Source organism: Lepidochelys olivacea (assembly GCF_965140295.1).
Source record: "Lepidochelys olivacea isolate rLepOli2 genome assembly, chromosome: 2".
Classification (NCBI taxonomy): domain Eukaryota; kingdom Metazoa; phylum Chordata; order Testudines; family Cheloniidae; genus Lepidochelys; species Lepidochelys olivacea.
In genome coordinates, this window is record NC_140412.1 from 135,872,424 (window position 1) to 135,888,041 (window position 15,618).

General features: G+C 45.2%; 1 protein-coding gene and 1 long non-coding RNA gene across 3 annotated transcripts in view; one reads left to right on the forward strand and one right to left on the reverse strand.

Annotated features, from left to right (window-relative positions):
* Window positions 1–8,302, reverse strand: part of LOC311515412 — a 49,363-nt gene extending 41,061 nt beyond the window's left edge. Inside the window, exon 1 of the long non-coding RNA XR_014710129.1 lies at window positions 7,649–8,302. This is a non-coding gene — a long non-coding RNA (uncharacterized lncRNA). The remainder of the gene's footprint in view (window positions 1–7,648) is intronic.
* A 178-nt stretch (window positions 8,303–8,480) lies between these two features.
* Window positions 8,481–15,618, forward strand: part of RETREG1 (reticulophagy regulator 1) — a 136,043-nt gene continuing 128,905 nt past the window's right edge. The window contains exon 1 of one of the 2 annotated variants that reach the window (XM_084618128.1): window positions 8,481–8,784. In XM_084618128.1, the coding sequence (XP_084474254.1) occupies window positions 8,507–8,784 (278 nt within the window). In that variant the 5' untranslated portion in view covers window positions 8,481–8,506. The remainder of the gene's footprint in view (window positions 8,785–15,618) is intronic. The other variant, XM_084618129.1, reaches the window with a different exon arrangement.

Below are 15,618 nucleotides of genomic sequence, written 5' to 3' on the forward strand. Positions count from 1 at the left end.
GGCAATATTGGTCAATATGACAAGAAGTGATATCAGTGCACCAATAACCTAACCACTGACAACGTTACCACTGGCAAACAAGGGATCTGAAGTGTTGGATCATATTAAAGAAGTTCTGTATTAAAATCACAAATGAGTTTGATTCCCCATAGTTTAAATTCCAGGGTATTACTAATTAAGAGGTCTCTTGGTTTTTGGTACTGTTTCTCTCCCTCTATGTGTGAAACTTGTAAGCTGCTAATTGCGTTAGTACATTCTACGACAGAGGCTGTTCTCAAAGCAATTCACACAGAGAGAGACTCAAAGCAATACTCTAACAACAGAAACAGCACCCAGAAACTCCCCGCCCTTTTGTTGTATTAACAATTGTGATTAAAATAGAGATAGAGGATATATGCGGATGGATGCTTGGTGTGGATAATAACTGAATGATCAGGGAGGTGCCAGCCTAAGAATCCAGTGTCCATCGGCTGAAGAAGGCGTCAAGTGGAAATAACCAGAGGACCCCCCGGAGGGCAGACTGGAATCCACCCAACAGCCTCAAGAATGGGAGAACCAAAGAACAAGATAACATCTAGCAGCACGGAGCCATCAGGAATGTGCTATCTGCTGATTGATTCAGCAACAGCATGATGAAGCAATTCCCATAGACTGGCATAAGAAGAAACTCCTATAAAAATGGACTCTAGAAAGTGAGAACTTTGGGGTCTGATTCTGCAAACCAACTTCCAGGAGCATCAGATGAGCATCTGCCAAGGCCCTGCTCCCTCCTCATGTCCAGGCCACCTGGCCAGTGGCTTGGCATGAGCAACTCTAAGGCTGGTAACTATGATAACAACCTTGCAGAACCTGTGTGTGTATGAATGAATGTGTGAATAAATATGAGATTGAATGGAATGTCATAGCTATAACTAGCTGCTTACTATGATTCTTTCTGTATTCACAATAAATGTGGTATTTTGCCTTTTCCTCTTTAATAAGATCCTGCTGGTTTTTAATTTATTGGTATGACAGAAGGAAGGTAATGCTTTGAATGTTTAAGGGGAGCTCTTCCCAAGTGAGAGGGATAGCATGGGAGAAAGCAGAAAAATTTTTGTTTGAAAATATAACAAGTGGGTGATGGAGACAGGCATCATTGGCCAATTGGAAACAGGAATCAACATTTTGATCATGAATGAGAGATGATAGATAAGATGGGGATAGTCTGCAAAGGGCCTTGAAAGTGAAGACAAGCAATTTCTGTTTGATGCAATAGAGAAAGGGGAGCCAATGGAGGGATGAAAAGAGAGGGGTGATATGGTCACAGCAACAGGCTGGGGAAGTGAGCTTACATAGCAGCATTCTGAATGTGTATGATCAGGGCAAGAACATATTAGTCAATGCCAGAGAAAAGGAAGTTACAGTTACCAAGATGCAAGATGAAAGTTTTAACTGTGTGGATGGATAGAAAAGGCCATATCTTAAAGATGTTATGCAGAAAGAATCAGCAAAACATACACATAGCCTATATGTGGGAGCCTAAAGAGGGGTATGAGTCGAAGGGTTACAGGCCTGAGTGGCAGGCAGGGAGAAACAGGCCCAGTTTGATTTGGACAGAAGGAGACAGATCTATAGTAGAGAGGTAAATCTTTGAGTAATCAGTACAGAGATCAGTGTTGAAATTGTATTTGTGGATGAGATATCCAGAAGGAGACCAAGGGCAGAGTTCTGTGGAACCAGCATAGAAAGTTGGAAGTGGGATGAAGAGGATCCTGCAATGGACATGCTCAAGGAACAATTATAGGAGCTAGGAGGAAACCCAAGAGAGGACAGTAAAGGAAGCCAAGAGAGGTCCTGATTTCAAGAATAGCATGGTGTGACACTGCACCCCATATTCTTCATAGTTGTATGATTATGATGTATTTGTACAAGATATGTCTTGTCAAGTGTCTATGGAAAAGTTATGATTTGCTGAATATGATTATCCTAGTTGTATGCATGTATCATCACAGGGGTGAGCAAACTATGGCCCAGGCACCACATCCGGCCCTTCAGACATTTTAATCTGGCTCTCGAGCTCCCACCAGGGACCAGGGTCTGGGACTTGCCCTGCTCTGGCGCTCCAGTCAGGGAACAGGGTCGGGGGCTTGCCCCGCTCCGTGCATACCGTGGATCCGCCTGGCTCCTGGAAGCAGTGGCATGTCCCCCGTCCGGCTCCTACACGTAGGGGCAGCCAAGGGGCTCCATATGTTACCCCCGCCCCAAGTGCTGCCCCTAGGGGGACATGCCGCTGCTTCTGGGAGCTGCTTGAGGTAAGCACCCCCCAGAGTCTGCACCTCTGACCCCGTCTCACACCTCAACCCCCTGCCCCAGCCCCGATCCCCCTCCTGCCCTCCGAACCCCTTGGTCCCAGCCCAGAGCACCCTCCTGCACCCCCAAACCCTCATCCCCAGCCCCACCCCAGAGCCCACACCCTCAGCTGGAGCCCTCACACCCCTCCCCCCCAAGCTGCACCCCAGCCCCCTGCCCCAGCCCGGAGCCCCTTCCCATATGAGAACTCCTCATTTCTGGACTCACCACAGAGCCCACACCCCATACCAGAGCCCTCACCCCCTCCCAGACCCCAACCCTCAATTTCATGAACATTCATGGCCCACCATACAATTTCCATACCCAGATGTGGCCCTCGGACCACAAAGTTTGCCCACCCCGATGTATCATTTTTGTATCTGTTTGAAGTTTGAAATACAGATACCTAGTCAATATTCCTAATGTGCTTACTCTGGGAACACCCGCAGCTAGCCTTTCAGGTACAACAATGAAGAAGCCAAACAATGCTGATGGCCCACCAGCAAAGACAATGGACTATGGAAGAGTTTAACCTTCCTGTAAATGTTTCAGCAAGCTTGTAAGTAATGGCTGGTATTACTTAGCAAGGGCATGTGACCAGACCACATGACACTAAACTCCATTTTGGTATCTGTATTTTCCCACAACCTAGACTGGGAACTTAGCTTGGAACAAAGGGTTCCCACCATATGGTAAAGCTATATAAGGTGGGGTATGAAGCATCTAGGAGCCTCACTCCCCACACAAGGAAACTCCTGGAAATAGCAGAGAAACAAAGACTGAACTGGGGGAAGTGCTGGTCCCAGGCTAAAGGGATTTCTAGCCTATGTATGGAAACTCTGAGGACTGCTTGTGTAACGTTACACTCCATATTCTTTATGAAAATATGCTTATGATATTGATATGACATAACAGAAATATACTTTATGCAAGATGGCTCATGTAAGTGATCATTGAAAAGGTTATGATTTACTGAATGTGATTATCCAATCTGTATGCCTCTATCGTTTCTGTATCTGAAGTTAGAAATATTCACCATGTATCTGTATTTCAAATATGCTACATTGGGTGTCACCCACAACTAGTCCTTCAGATACAATAATGGAAAATCCAGACAGGGCTGATGGCCCATTAACAAAGACAATGGACTGTGAAAGAGTGTAGTCTTCTTGTGGATGCTCCAGACAACATAAAAGTAATGGCTGCCACAGCCCTGCAGAGACATGGGTCACCTGGTACTGGACCCATCCCTTGGAATGCTAGTGTTTTCCACTGGAAGACAAAGGGTTCCTACCCTACACAAAAGGTATATAAGGCAGGGGAGTGACATCATCAGGGTTCTCCTCAGCCTCCCCACTGAAAGAGACACTGAAAGACATCTGGAAGCAAGAACTGAATTGACGGGAGAAGGGTTGAACCCAGGCTGGGAGGGTGTTCAGTCTGTGAGTGGAAATACCTGAAGTCTCAAGCTGCAGGTCAGTGAAGCTGCCTTTCAAGACTTTCTGTAATCTACCTGTGACAATATTTAGGGTGAGAAATTACCTGTTTCTTCAGTGAATCAAGCATAGTTTGCATGTTTTGTTTTATTTGCTTAGTAATCGGATACCTTTATTTGCTTAATAATCTGCTTTGTTCTGTTTGCTCTCTTATACTCACTTAAAATCTACTCTTTCTAGTTATTAAAACTTGTTTTTTGTTTATCCAGTTGTGCAAATCATAATGGGGGGGAAAGAGGCTGTGCATACCTTCCTCCACATTGAGGAAGGGGGCAGATTTCACAATATACCTTTGGGTCTGCACTCCAAGGGAAGTGGGCACTTGAGTGCTCGGGTTAAGTCCCTTAAGATGAGTCTTCCCAGAGCTGATCTCAGTGTCTGTGTCTTTCTGCAGCAGGGTGTGGTCCCGCCTGTGTGCACTAGAGGAGGCTTAAGAGCCTGGCTCAGCAAGACAGGTTAAAAGGGGCAGAATAGGCGGGCTCAGTGGTCTCTCAGCACATCAGGTGGCATCGTAAAGGGGGCAACCGTCACACCTTGTATCATCAGTCAGGGTGAAAAACTGCTAATTCATATCCAATCTATCTAGTATGTTAGGCTTAGTTTGTGGTTTTGTTTATTTATGAGATAATCTGCTTTGATCTGTTTGCTATCACTTATAATCACTTAAAAACTATCTTTCTGTCATTAATAAACTTGTTTTATGCTTTATCTTAACCAGTGTGCCTTTGAGTGAAGTGTCTGGGGAAAAATCTCAGCTTGGCTAACACAAGCCAGTTGTGCATACCTTTCCCACATTGAGGGGAAAGTGAACATATTAATGAGCTTAATTTGTACAGATCCCTGTGCAGTATAAAACAGTAATTCTGGGGTTTATACTCCAGCAAGAGTGCAAGGTGGGAGGAGCTGGGAAATTGGCTGTTGTCTCCTCCTTTGACTGGTATAGATAAAGCACTCAGGCAGCTAGTTTGGGTGTGTGGTGCCTCCTGCTGTCATGCTGGGTGATAATAGGGCCTGGAGAGGCTGAATCACCAGCAAAGCAGTGTGAGCAGGACCAGCCCATCTGGCTGATTAGAGGGGCACAGCGGTTCCCACGGCTCCCAGACTGCACCCCAGGTATGACAACCCATCACACTTGGTTGATAATGTCAAAGGTAAATGACAGGTCAAGGAGGACAGGGATGGAGTACTGGTACTGAGCTCTGGCTCAGGGTAGGCCATTAAAAGCTTTGGTGAGAAGTGGTTTCAGTTGAGTCCAACGGGTGGAAGCCAGACTGAATGGAACTGGAGAGGAAATTCACAATGTAATCATAGACAATACATGCAAAGATGAAGGCAAATTGGGAGCCATAATTGGAGAGACAAGTGAGGTCAAGGATTTTTTTTTTAAGATGATAAAGGTTAAAGCATGCTAATACTGTGAAGGGAAAGAACCAGGAAGAGAATTTAAGGACGAGTGCAAGGAATGGGAGAACTGAGTGCGAGGGACATCAGGAGATGAAATGGCATCACTGAGGCAAGTAGAAGGGTTAGAGAAAGAAAGCAGTTGAAAAACGTATGTGTCTGTGACAGGAGAGAAAAAGATTTGAAGGAGAGGAAGAGAAGCAAGCTGAGGTGAGGGGGAAGGTCAAATTGTAATATGTCAATATTCTCTTGGCAAAAACTGGCAAGGTCCTTTCCATACTATCAGTTTCTGTGGTCTCGCCAATGGATGGAGAGTAGTATGGGGAAAAGTCAGTATAGGGTGTATTGTTTAGGAACAGTTTTAATTCTGTATGTCCTCTGTTTCTAACATCTGTGGGGTTTTTTTGCAATGTACATGAAATGTAGTATCTTTTGTATGTAGGCCAAAAATCTTCAAACCTGAGTACTTAAAGTTAAGCACCTACACCCATGTTTTCAAAGTGGCCTGATTTTTTGAAGTTGAATACCAACAAATATTTGTTGCACTGTTTTAGTACTGTATCCAAGTGTCACTGTGTCTCAGTGGGTCACAGCTGAGGATGCCAAATTCAGGAAAAACTGCTGAGAAATAGGACAGACTCACCCCAAACTGGTGGTTTTTCTGTCATTAGATTATACCAAGACAGAAACAAAAGTAAATTTCCATCTTAGCACACTTGTTAACAAGAAGTCAAAGATGCAGTCTCCTTTGGCTTTACAGCCCTTGTCTCATCACCCAGACACCAGCCTCTATGATGAGTGGTTACTGAAAACCAATTTCATCATAGATAGGGTTCTTCTAATCCCAAGAGATCAACCACATAACCTGGTCAATATATAACCCAAATCTTACCCAATTGGCTGATGCCAATCCTTTAGTAACTAAAGCTAAAAGTTTAATAATAAAAGGAGAGTTAATAATGGTTAACAGATCATATACATACAAATAATTGCAAAGTCCTTATAATCAGCTTTGTAGCAGTGATGGAATAGACTGCTGGCTTACAAAGTCTCCCTGGTACCTTCCAGAAAGGTTGGAAGGTCCTCAGCCCATAGTTCAAAATGCTCCTTTTAGTTGTAAATCCACAGTCGAGTGAATCGGACAGGAAAGAGGCAAAATGGAGATATCTCAGGGGTCTTTTATATCCTCTGCCATGTGCATGGAATTTTAAGAACATAACGGCCATACTGGGTCAGACCAAAGGTCCATCTAGCCCAGTATCTTGTCTACCGACAGTGGCCAATGCCAGGTGCCCCAGAGGGAGTGAACCTAACAGGTAACGATCTACTGAGCTCTCTCGTGCCATCCATCTCCACCCTCTGACAAACAGAGGCTCGGGACACCATTCCTTACCCATCCTAGCTAATAGCCGTTAATGGACTTAACCTCCATGAATTTATCCAGTTCTCTTTTAAACCCTGTTATAGCCCTAGCCTTCACAACCTCCTCAGGCAAGGAATTCCACAGGTTGACTGTGCGTTGAGTGAAGAAGAACTTCCTTTTATTTGTTTTAAACCTGCTGTCCATTAATTTAATTTGGTGGCCCCATGTTCTTATATTACGGGAACAAGTAAATAACTTTTCCTTATTCACTTTCTCTACACCACTCATGATTTTATATACCTCTATCATATCCCCCCTTAGTCTCCTCTTTTCCAAGCTGTCTCAAACAAAGCTCACAGCCTCTGTTTGTGGAAAGTACTGACCCAACATGGAGTCCAGGCTCACATGAACATATCACATGTCCTTGCATGCTTTGATGACACACAGGGGTAGCCATTACCCATATTCTTGCTGAGGTAGCCACAGGAAGGCTTACTGGGTGGGATAAAGAAAAGGAGTACTTGTGGTGCCACAAGTACTCCTTTTCTTTTTGAGGATACAGACTAACACAGCTGCTACTCTGAAATAGGTGGGATGAGTTTCTTCTATGGCCCATTGTTATCCTTAATGGGCCATCAACACACAGCTGTCTATGCAAGCCGCCTTCAAAGAGGATTGCATTGAGCTCTCCAGGATGGAGGCTCTAACAACTTTTCCACTGGCCTTCACCAGGCCACAGTGCAATGCAGTCTGAAGGCCCAACCTCTCCTAATTTCCCCCACACCAAAGTAAACAACAATGCAGGCTGAATCCTAGAAGAAAAGGCTCCTGTCCCATCTACATGCTGCTCTACTGTCAGCAATGTGATGGGTTGGTACCCAATACCAATGGTTTTCTGTGCCCAATGCCAAGACACATTAAGAGGCGCTAGAGCTGCCAGTGCAGCCTGGATGGTGCAGAGCAAATGATCCCAGTCAGTGGTGGCACATGAGGCACATATTACAAAATAATTATTTGTATCCCTAGCAAATATATAATTTAATAACTATTCCAAGCTTACCTTTTTATAGTAAAGAAGCAGCAGACCAACCCAGGAGCCGGAGCCATCACTGACTGTTGGCTCCTCCTGCAGTTACACAGGGCCCACCCCATGGGAAGTAGGGCAGGAGCAGCACAGGGCCCAAGCCCCCCTCCACAGTCTGGGTTTAACTGCTGCAATCCTCTCTCCAGACCCCACTGCGGTTAGCACAGCACCACCCTGACGAAGAAGCCGAGGGTGTGATAAGTTGCCAGGGTAACAAACCAGTTTTGTGAGGCAGGCTTACCAGCCTCACCCAGCGCGACCTTCTGCCAACGGTCTGGCCTTGCCGTTCCCCAGGGGTGCCCCAGAGTTGTGACACTTGCATCAAATCCCAGACTGCCCTTCCCTCTGGGTAGGTCTGTCACCTCACTGACAGCGCACCTGCCCAGCGCCCCCGGGCTCAGGGGCCGCCCCGAGGGGAGCCCGCGCTCCGCAGCGCAAGCCACGGAACCAAACCGGGGCAGCTTCCGCGCGGCCCCGCGACCCGACCCGACCCACGCGGGAGCGGGCGTCAGGAAGTAGATTTATGACACGCTCGCTCCTCTGGTGACGGCAGCACCGTTACCCTGGCCTGGGCGGAGGTGGAGAGACGCCCGCGGGGACTGGACATTGCTGCCAGCGGCGGGGACGAAACGCGCGAGCTGCGCGCTCCCCGCGCGGCACCTGCCCCGCCTCCTCCCCCCTGCGGTGACAACGGCTACCGGTCCCGCGGTGACGTCAGCCAGTGCCTGGCAAAGGGAGCCGCTGTGCGCGCGGAGCCCCCCCCCCACCCGGAGCGCCGCGCCCTCGCCCCGCCCCCTCCCCTCCCAGCCCGCACCCAGCAACCGCCACCGAGCCATGGCGAGTGCGGGCTCTCCGCGGCAGCAGCGGGGCGCAGAGGCGGGCGGCGGCTGGGAGGTACCCGGGGCTCGGAGCGCGGCGGCTGGGAGGCTCCAGCAGCAGCCCCCGGAGACAGCGGCCGGAGATGAGGAGCCGGAGCAGGTGTCAGGCGGGGCCGCGTCCGCGCTGCTGGGGGAGACCGGGCTGGCGCTGGGCGGCTGCATCGCGGCTGCTCTGAGCTGGGAGAGGCCGCTCCGCAGCCTGGGCGGGTTCGTCTGCGCCAACCTGCTGTTCTGGTGAGAGAGCCCCGCCGGGCGCTGGGGCACCTGGGAGCGATGCCCCCCCCCCGCCAATGCCCCCCCCCCCGGCATGGAAGAGAGCTGCTCCCCCCCTGCGGCCCTAGACCCAACACACCCCGCTCCCCTGCAGACCTTCCCCAGGCGCAGAGCCTGTGCTCAGTGCCCCCTGTCTTCCGTTCTCTATGGGAGAGACCCCCCACGTCCCCTATCTCTATGAGGACAGGGTTACCCCAGGCACCTCCTGCCCTTATTCTCCTCCCATCCCATGGGGACAGTCTCTCCCTCTCCATTCCTCTCCCCAATACGCCTTATTCTCTCCCCCTTCCCCCACGGGGGAGACACCCCACTCTGCCCCTCCTGCCCTTGGGAGAGACCCCAGCCTTGCCTTAATATCTTCATAATATCCAAGAGAGAGATCCCTCAGCACTTTGTTCCCTTCCTCTCCCCACTTTCTGTCCAGCATCCAGAGCTGGACAGTGTTTCCTCCCGGTACTTGTTTTCATCATTTTTGTCCTTTCCCTTCCCCACCAACAAATCCATGCTATGGCCCATCGCCTATGGGGATTAGACTCACCCAGGCACCAAATATCATCCTCTGGGTTTGAGATACAGGGGACACATGAATTCTGACATGTTTTAGGGAGGGGAGTGAAGCTCATGAAATTAGACCCCAATTGGGAAATGAGCTCTGCACTGGTACAGTGGTCCACTGATGTGGAGTTGGTAGCAACGGGAGTGAGGCCATAGGCATAAAGTTAAGCATTTGTGTGTTTTGCAGAATCAATAGCCTTATTTAAAAGCTCTTTGCAGGATGAGGGCTTTCTGTATTTTGTGTCTTGTGCATCAGCAAGCATATTGTCTGTGCTTGACTCAGTCTTTTCTAGTTGGTTTAGGTCAACTTTGGTATAAGCAAGGAAGATTTATAACTGAAATAGGCATGTTTGCCTTGTGTTGCAAAACCACCCCGCACGCTCCCCCCCCCCCAATCTTCGTAATTTATTCCTATAGGAATATTCTACACTTTTCTATTCATGTTTCAGTTCATCTTTGATCCATGGTTCTGCCAGTGCATAAAAAATCCCCACATCCATCACCAGATCTTATATGTATTCTTCTGTGTTCATACATTCAGCATGGTATGTATACATAAATTTTAGGGCTGATTCTTTTAATACAAATGAGAATAGGGCACCAGATTATATTTTCTCCCATAGGATTGCCCTCTTTCCTCTTCAGTAGGCATGTAAGAGACAAAGAAAAAAAAACAGGTAGATTATTGACAACTACTTTCAGTGCTGTATGACCTTGGAAATGTTCATTTTTTAAATAGTATGTGGTCCAAATCATAAGGAAAGAACTTGAGTATTTTCTTAAGTATCACACTACACAGGAAAATATTCTGTTGTATACAAAAATATAGGCCTGTGCTCTTTAATTAAAATGAGTGTGGTGTCATTTGCTAATTTGAAAGGAGAGAAATGTTCTAGTGCCAAGGCTAGACTAAAGGGTTCTTTCCTGGCTTACGAGATAGGTGATACGTAACTGAGTTGAAGCCCGAACACTCCCAATTCATAACATAACATTGCTATACTTGCTATAGCAGGTAAGTCTCTTGAATTAAGAAAATAATTATAGAGTTGTGCCATCATTTTCTAGGTCTGTCAGATCCAGTTTCTGCAACAATGGTTGCTTACAATCCAGAAGGGCCATAATGCCTTATTGATCTGTTTTTAACCAAGCTGTGTAATAAAAGATGAAGGGTAGTATTCGGAATAGCTCTAAAGCTGGTTAGGTTATAAGATAATTGTATTAAATTCTGCATTTCAGGTAGAGATGGTTGCATTTGTTTAGGGCATCCCAGAGTTTCCCATTTGTCATTCAGTTTGAGCATAACTGAGCATAAGGAATAGTTAGTTAGGCTAAGGATGTTTGGTCTGACCAGATCTGAGTTGAGCCTATGCATTTGTAGATGGGTGCAACGATTGTTACCTCTGCTCCTTTAATTAAAAAAAAAAAATCTGTTGTACTCATGTATACTGTTGCTTTTGATTGTCGTATTGGTGGCTCGCATTCTACTGTATGTCTACTTTTATTTAAGTGAAATGGTTCTGTCAGAATTTCTAGTTCATGCTACATTCCTAGTGCCAGAGAGAGCCAGGATGAAGAAAACCTGGCTTTCGCTGCAGACCAGTGCTTCTTGGGCTTCATCTTATTGTGCAGGGGGAAATGAGGAGTGGGGGTAAACTAGGAAAGATTCAGGGGTGTGAATGGTAGTTAGTAGAACTATATAATCCGTGGTTAAAGTAGATTGGAACAGGAGGGGGATCTCTCACTTCATCAGCCAAAGGGGTGAGTGGGAAATCTGTAGCCACACCAGCCCAGATGGGGGTGGAGAGGAAGCTGTGGGGCAGCAGTCAGGAAGAATAGTGGGAGCTCTCTGTCTAGTTCTAGCAGACAATGCTGTGCTTCTCCCACCTGTCCTTAACCTCTGTGTGTCATCACACATTTTATACCTGGATGGAAGGAGTGTGCAGGCAGAGATTGGAAGCAAATGCAGCTCAACTACCATTCTGTTGCCTAGGGGTAAAATCCCCCCTCCCATTCTTGACCATAATAACCCCCTGTGAAAGTATGTTCCCTCTGACTTTGTACAGGGGAGAAGATTTTAGTACTTATTGTTTAGATTGTGGCCTTCTTTTTGTAAACTCCTGGTAGTTTGACCAATTCTTATCTCTATTTTTTTAAAACTCCATTCTCAGTTTAAATACATCTAATGGATCACCTTGGACTCAGTCTTCTCTAGTAAGATTTAACTCAGCTACTTTTCTGATTTGTGAATAGTGAAATATGTACTAAGAACCACCTCCAGTAGGCCATCCTGTACCTTGAAACTGCTTTAAAGTATATCTAGGAGTTCTTGTGGAGGTTTTCTTGAGTTCTACTTAAAGACTATCTTGAAGGCATCAATCCTGCAAACACTGATGCATATGTTTAACTGTCCTACTGTGAGCTGTCAATAAAATTTTAAAAACTCTACTATATACAAAATTTAGATTGTGTAAATACAAATTTTACAAAACCTAAGCTCCTTAGACAATTCCTTTGATTTAAATAAATAAATAAATTAAATAAAACCACACGGGCATTGCAGCATTGTGCCTAGAACATGAATAGAAAGAGAAAACTGATTTAAAAAAAAAAAGACAAAACTGGCTCCTCTGATTTCATTGTTTGTTTATTGTACTTTACTCAACTTTAACAGCATTCAGAAATTGAATATTAATCTGAAAGTATTTTAAAATTGAATGTGTTTTTATAAGTAAGGATTTAAAAATATTTTTAAAATATTTGTATTACAGTAGCATCTGCAAGTTTCAACCAGTTTTCAGATCCCATTTTGCTGCCCCAAAGAATTTACAAACTAAACAATCAAGACAAAGAGTTGGAGAAAGGAAGTGTTATCCTGATTTTACAAGTACGGAACTGAGATATTGAGGAGAGAGACTTTCCCAAGATCATACAGGAAGCCTGTGGTGGCACTGGGAGTTGAACCCAGATCTGCCAATTCCCAGTCCAGTGTCTTAATCACAAGACCTTCCTTCTCAGTTTCCCTTCAAACTCAGGTTTTTTTCTAGGATGAATATCTGCTTCTGTCATCCTGAAAAGGATGTGATAATACCCTTTATGCAAGAAGGTGATCAAAATTAAAACTAGTACTTTATCTTAAATATGACTTTGATAATAATATTGCTACTTTTCACTTCTATTCTGTCCCTTTATCACATCATCCTAACTTTTTGGCTGAGATTGGGGTGAATAGTTTACTTACAATAAAAGTCTTTTGGGGGATTACAGATATATCATATGTTTGTAGAAAAATAGATTAAGTGGAGCAACTTCTACTCCACTGACTTCAGTAGAGTTTCATGGGATGTAAGTTGATGAAGAATTGAGGATTTTCATATAATAACCTCTATATTCCTTTTCTGGTAAGAATAATACTGCATGACTGTTGTATTTCTTAAGTATTGACATCAAGTGAAATAGACTTCAAATCCAGTAGTATACAGTTCATATAAAACTGAATTTCCATCCTAATATAATTTCACATTTATCAAAATTGGTAACTTTTTTCTGAATAAGCTTGCATTGTTCCTCAGTGTAGGCAGCATACACAATATTTACATAGTATTCAAGATTTGATATTCTCACCCAAATATCTTGCACCTATGATTAAAAGCAGGCACAGAACCAAACCCATGAGGTAGCCAACAAATAACTTTTGTCTTAAAAAATTAGTATATCCTGTAACTGCTATCGAACATGCTACCTCTTAACTTACCCTCACTTTCTTGATCAGTAATCTTCAGTGTGGGACTTGCTCAAAAAATCTTTAGTATATTCAATCATTGTGTTTTGTTTCCATTTTTTCTATCCATGCATATGCAGTAGCATAATTTACAAGTGTAAATGGAATTACATTGTCACATCCAAAAGTTGTTGCCATTTAGAAACACTGCTCATGCAGTAAGGCTAAAATTGTTTGTAGCAGTTAGTTTAGCCTCTGCAAATATGCATACTTTTGTTATACATTTTAAGGGGGAAAGAATGATTCTGTATAGCTGTGTGTGTATAAAAAGTCTTCGCTACATTGTTTTTGTGTATTTGTGTGTGTGTAAAATACATCATATTGCTGCAATTACAGCTTACGTTACCTAGGGACATGAGAGATAAGGATTTATATGGTTTTATAGTCTGCTGTGGGATAAAGTGATCTGCTTCAATGTAACTTTGTGTACTACTCAGAGATGAGCAAGAGTTCATGAAAGTTGTTGATAGTAACACTACATTAAACACTAATTGACATGAGGAAGGATGTCAATTACACAGCTTTTATATTGTACAGGTTGGACGGGGGGTGAGCTGGCTAGACTTATCAAGAAAAAACAAGTGTAATCTTGTTTTGTAGTGCTTTGATTTTCTTTTTGGTCATTATGTGAAGTCCCTTTGTTCATAGAACCATAGAATCATAGAACATCAGGGTTGGAAGGGACCTCAGGAGGTCATCTAGTCCAACCATCCCGCTCAAAGCAGGACCTATTCCCAATTAAATCATCCCAGCCAGGGCTTTGTCAAGCCTGACCTTAAAAACTTCTAAGGAAGGAGATTCCACCACCTCCCTAGGTAATGCATTCCAGTGTTTCACCACCCTCCTAGTGAAAAAGTTTTTCCTACTATCCAACCTAAATCTCCCCCGCTGCAACTTGAGACCATTACTCCTTGTTCTGTCATCTGCTACCACTGAGAACAGTCTAGAGCCATCCTCTTTGGAACCCCCTTTCAGGTAGTTGAAAGCAGCTATCAAATCCCCCCTCATTCTTCTCTTCCGTAGACTAAATATCCCCAGTTCCCTCAGCCTCTCCTCATAAGTCATGTGTTCCAGTCCCCTAATCGTTTTTGTTGCCCTCCACTGGACTCTTTCCAGTTTTTCCACATCCTTCTTGTAGTGTGGGGCCCAAAACTGGACACAGTACTCCAGATGAGGCCTCACCAGTGTCGAATAGAGGGGAACGATCACGTCCCTCGATCTGCTGGCAATGCCCCTACTTATACACCCCAAAATGCCATTGGCCTTCTTGGCAACAACGGCACACTGTTGACTCATATCCAGCTTCTTGTCCACTGTAACCCATAGGTCCTTTTCTGCAGAACTGCTAGTCATTCGGTCCCTAGTCTGTAGCGGTGCATTGGATTCTTCCATCCTAAGTGCAGGACTCTGCACTTGTCGAACCTCATCAGATTTCTTTTGGCCCAATCCTCCAATTTGTCTAGGTCCCTCTGTATCCTATCCCTACCCTCCAGCGTATCTACCTCTCCTCCCAGTTTAGTGTCATCCGCAAACTTGCTGAGGGTGCAATCCACACCATCCTCCAGATCATTTATGAAGATATTAAACAAAACCGGCCCCAGGACCGACCCTTGGGGCACTCCACTTGATACTGGCTGCCAACTAGACATGGAGCCATTGGTCACTACCCGTTGAGCCCGACAGTCTAGCCAGCTTTCTATCCACCTTGTAGTCCATTCATCCAGCCCATACTTCTTTAACTTGCTGGCAAGAATACTGTGGGAGACAGTGTCAAAAGCTTTGGTAAAGTCAAGGAACAACACGTCCACTGCTTTCCCTTCATCCACAGAGCCAGTTATCTCGTCATAGAAGGCAATTAGATTAGTCAGGCATGACTTGCCCTTGGTGAATCCATGCTGACTGTTCCTGATCACTTTCCTCTCCTCTAAGTGCTTCCGAATTGATTCCTTGAGGACCTGCTCCATGATTTTTTGAGGGACTGAGGTGAGGCTGACTGGCCTGTAGTTCTCAGGATCCTCCTTCTTCCCTTTTTTAAAGATGGGCACTACATTAGCCTTTTTCCAGTCGTCTGGGACTTCCCCGGATCGCCATGAGTTTTCAAAGATAATGGCCAATGGCTCTGCAATCACATCCGCCAACTCCTTTAGCACTCTCGGGTGCAACGCATCCAGCCCCATGGACTTGTGTTCGTCCAGCTTTTCTAAATAGTCCCGAACCACTTCTTTCTCCACAGAGGGCTGGTCACCTCCTCCCCATGCTGTGCTGCCCAGTGCAGCAGTCTGGGAGCTGACCTTGTTCGTGAAGACAGGCAAAAAAAGCATTGAGTAAATTAGCTTTTTTTCATCTCTTGAAAGAGTGCAGTGACAGAAATATCAGAAGAGGAAGCAGCAATTTGTCATCCATCTGAAGTGGCTGGCTGTATGCATGGAGACTGTGCTAAGAAAGTTTTTTGCCTGATACCA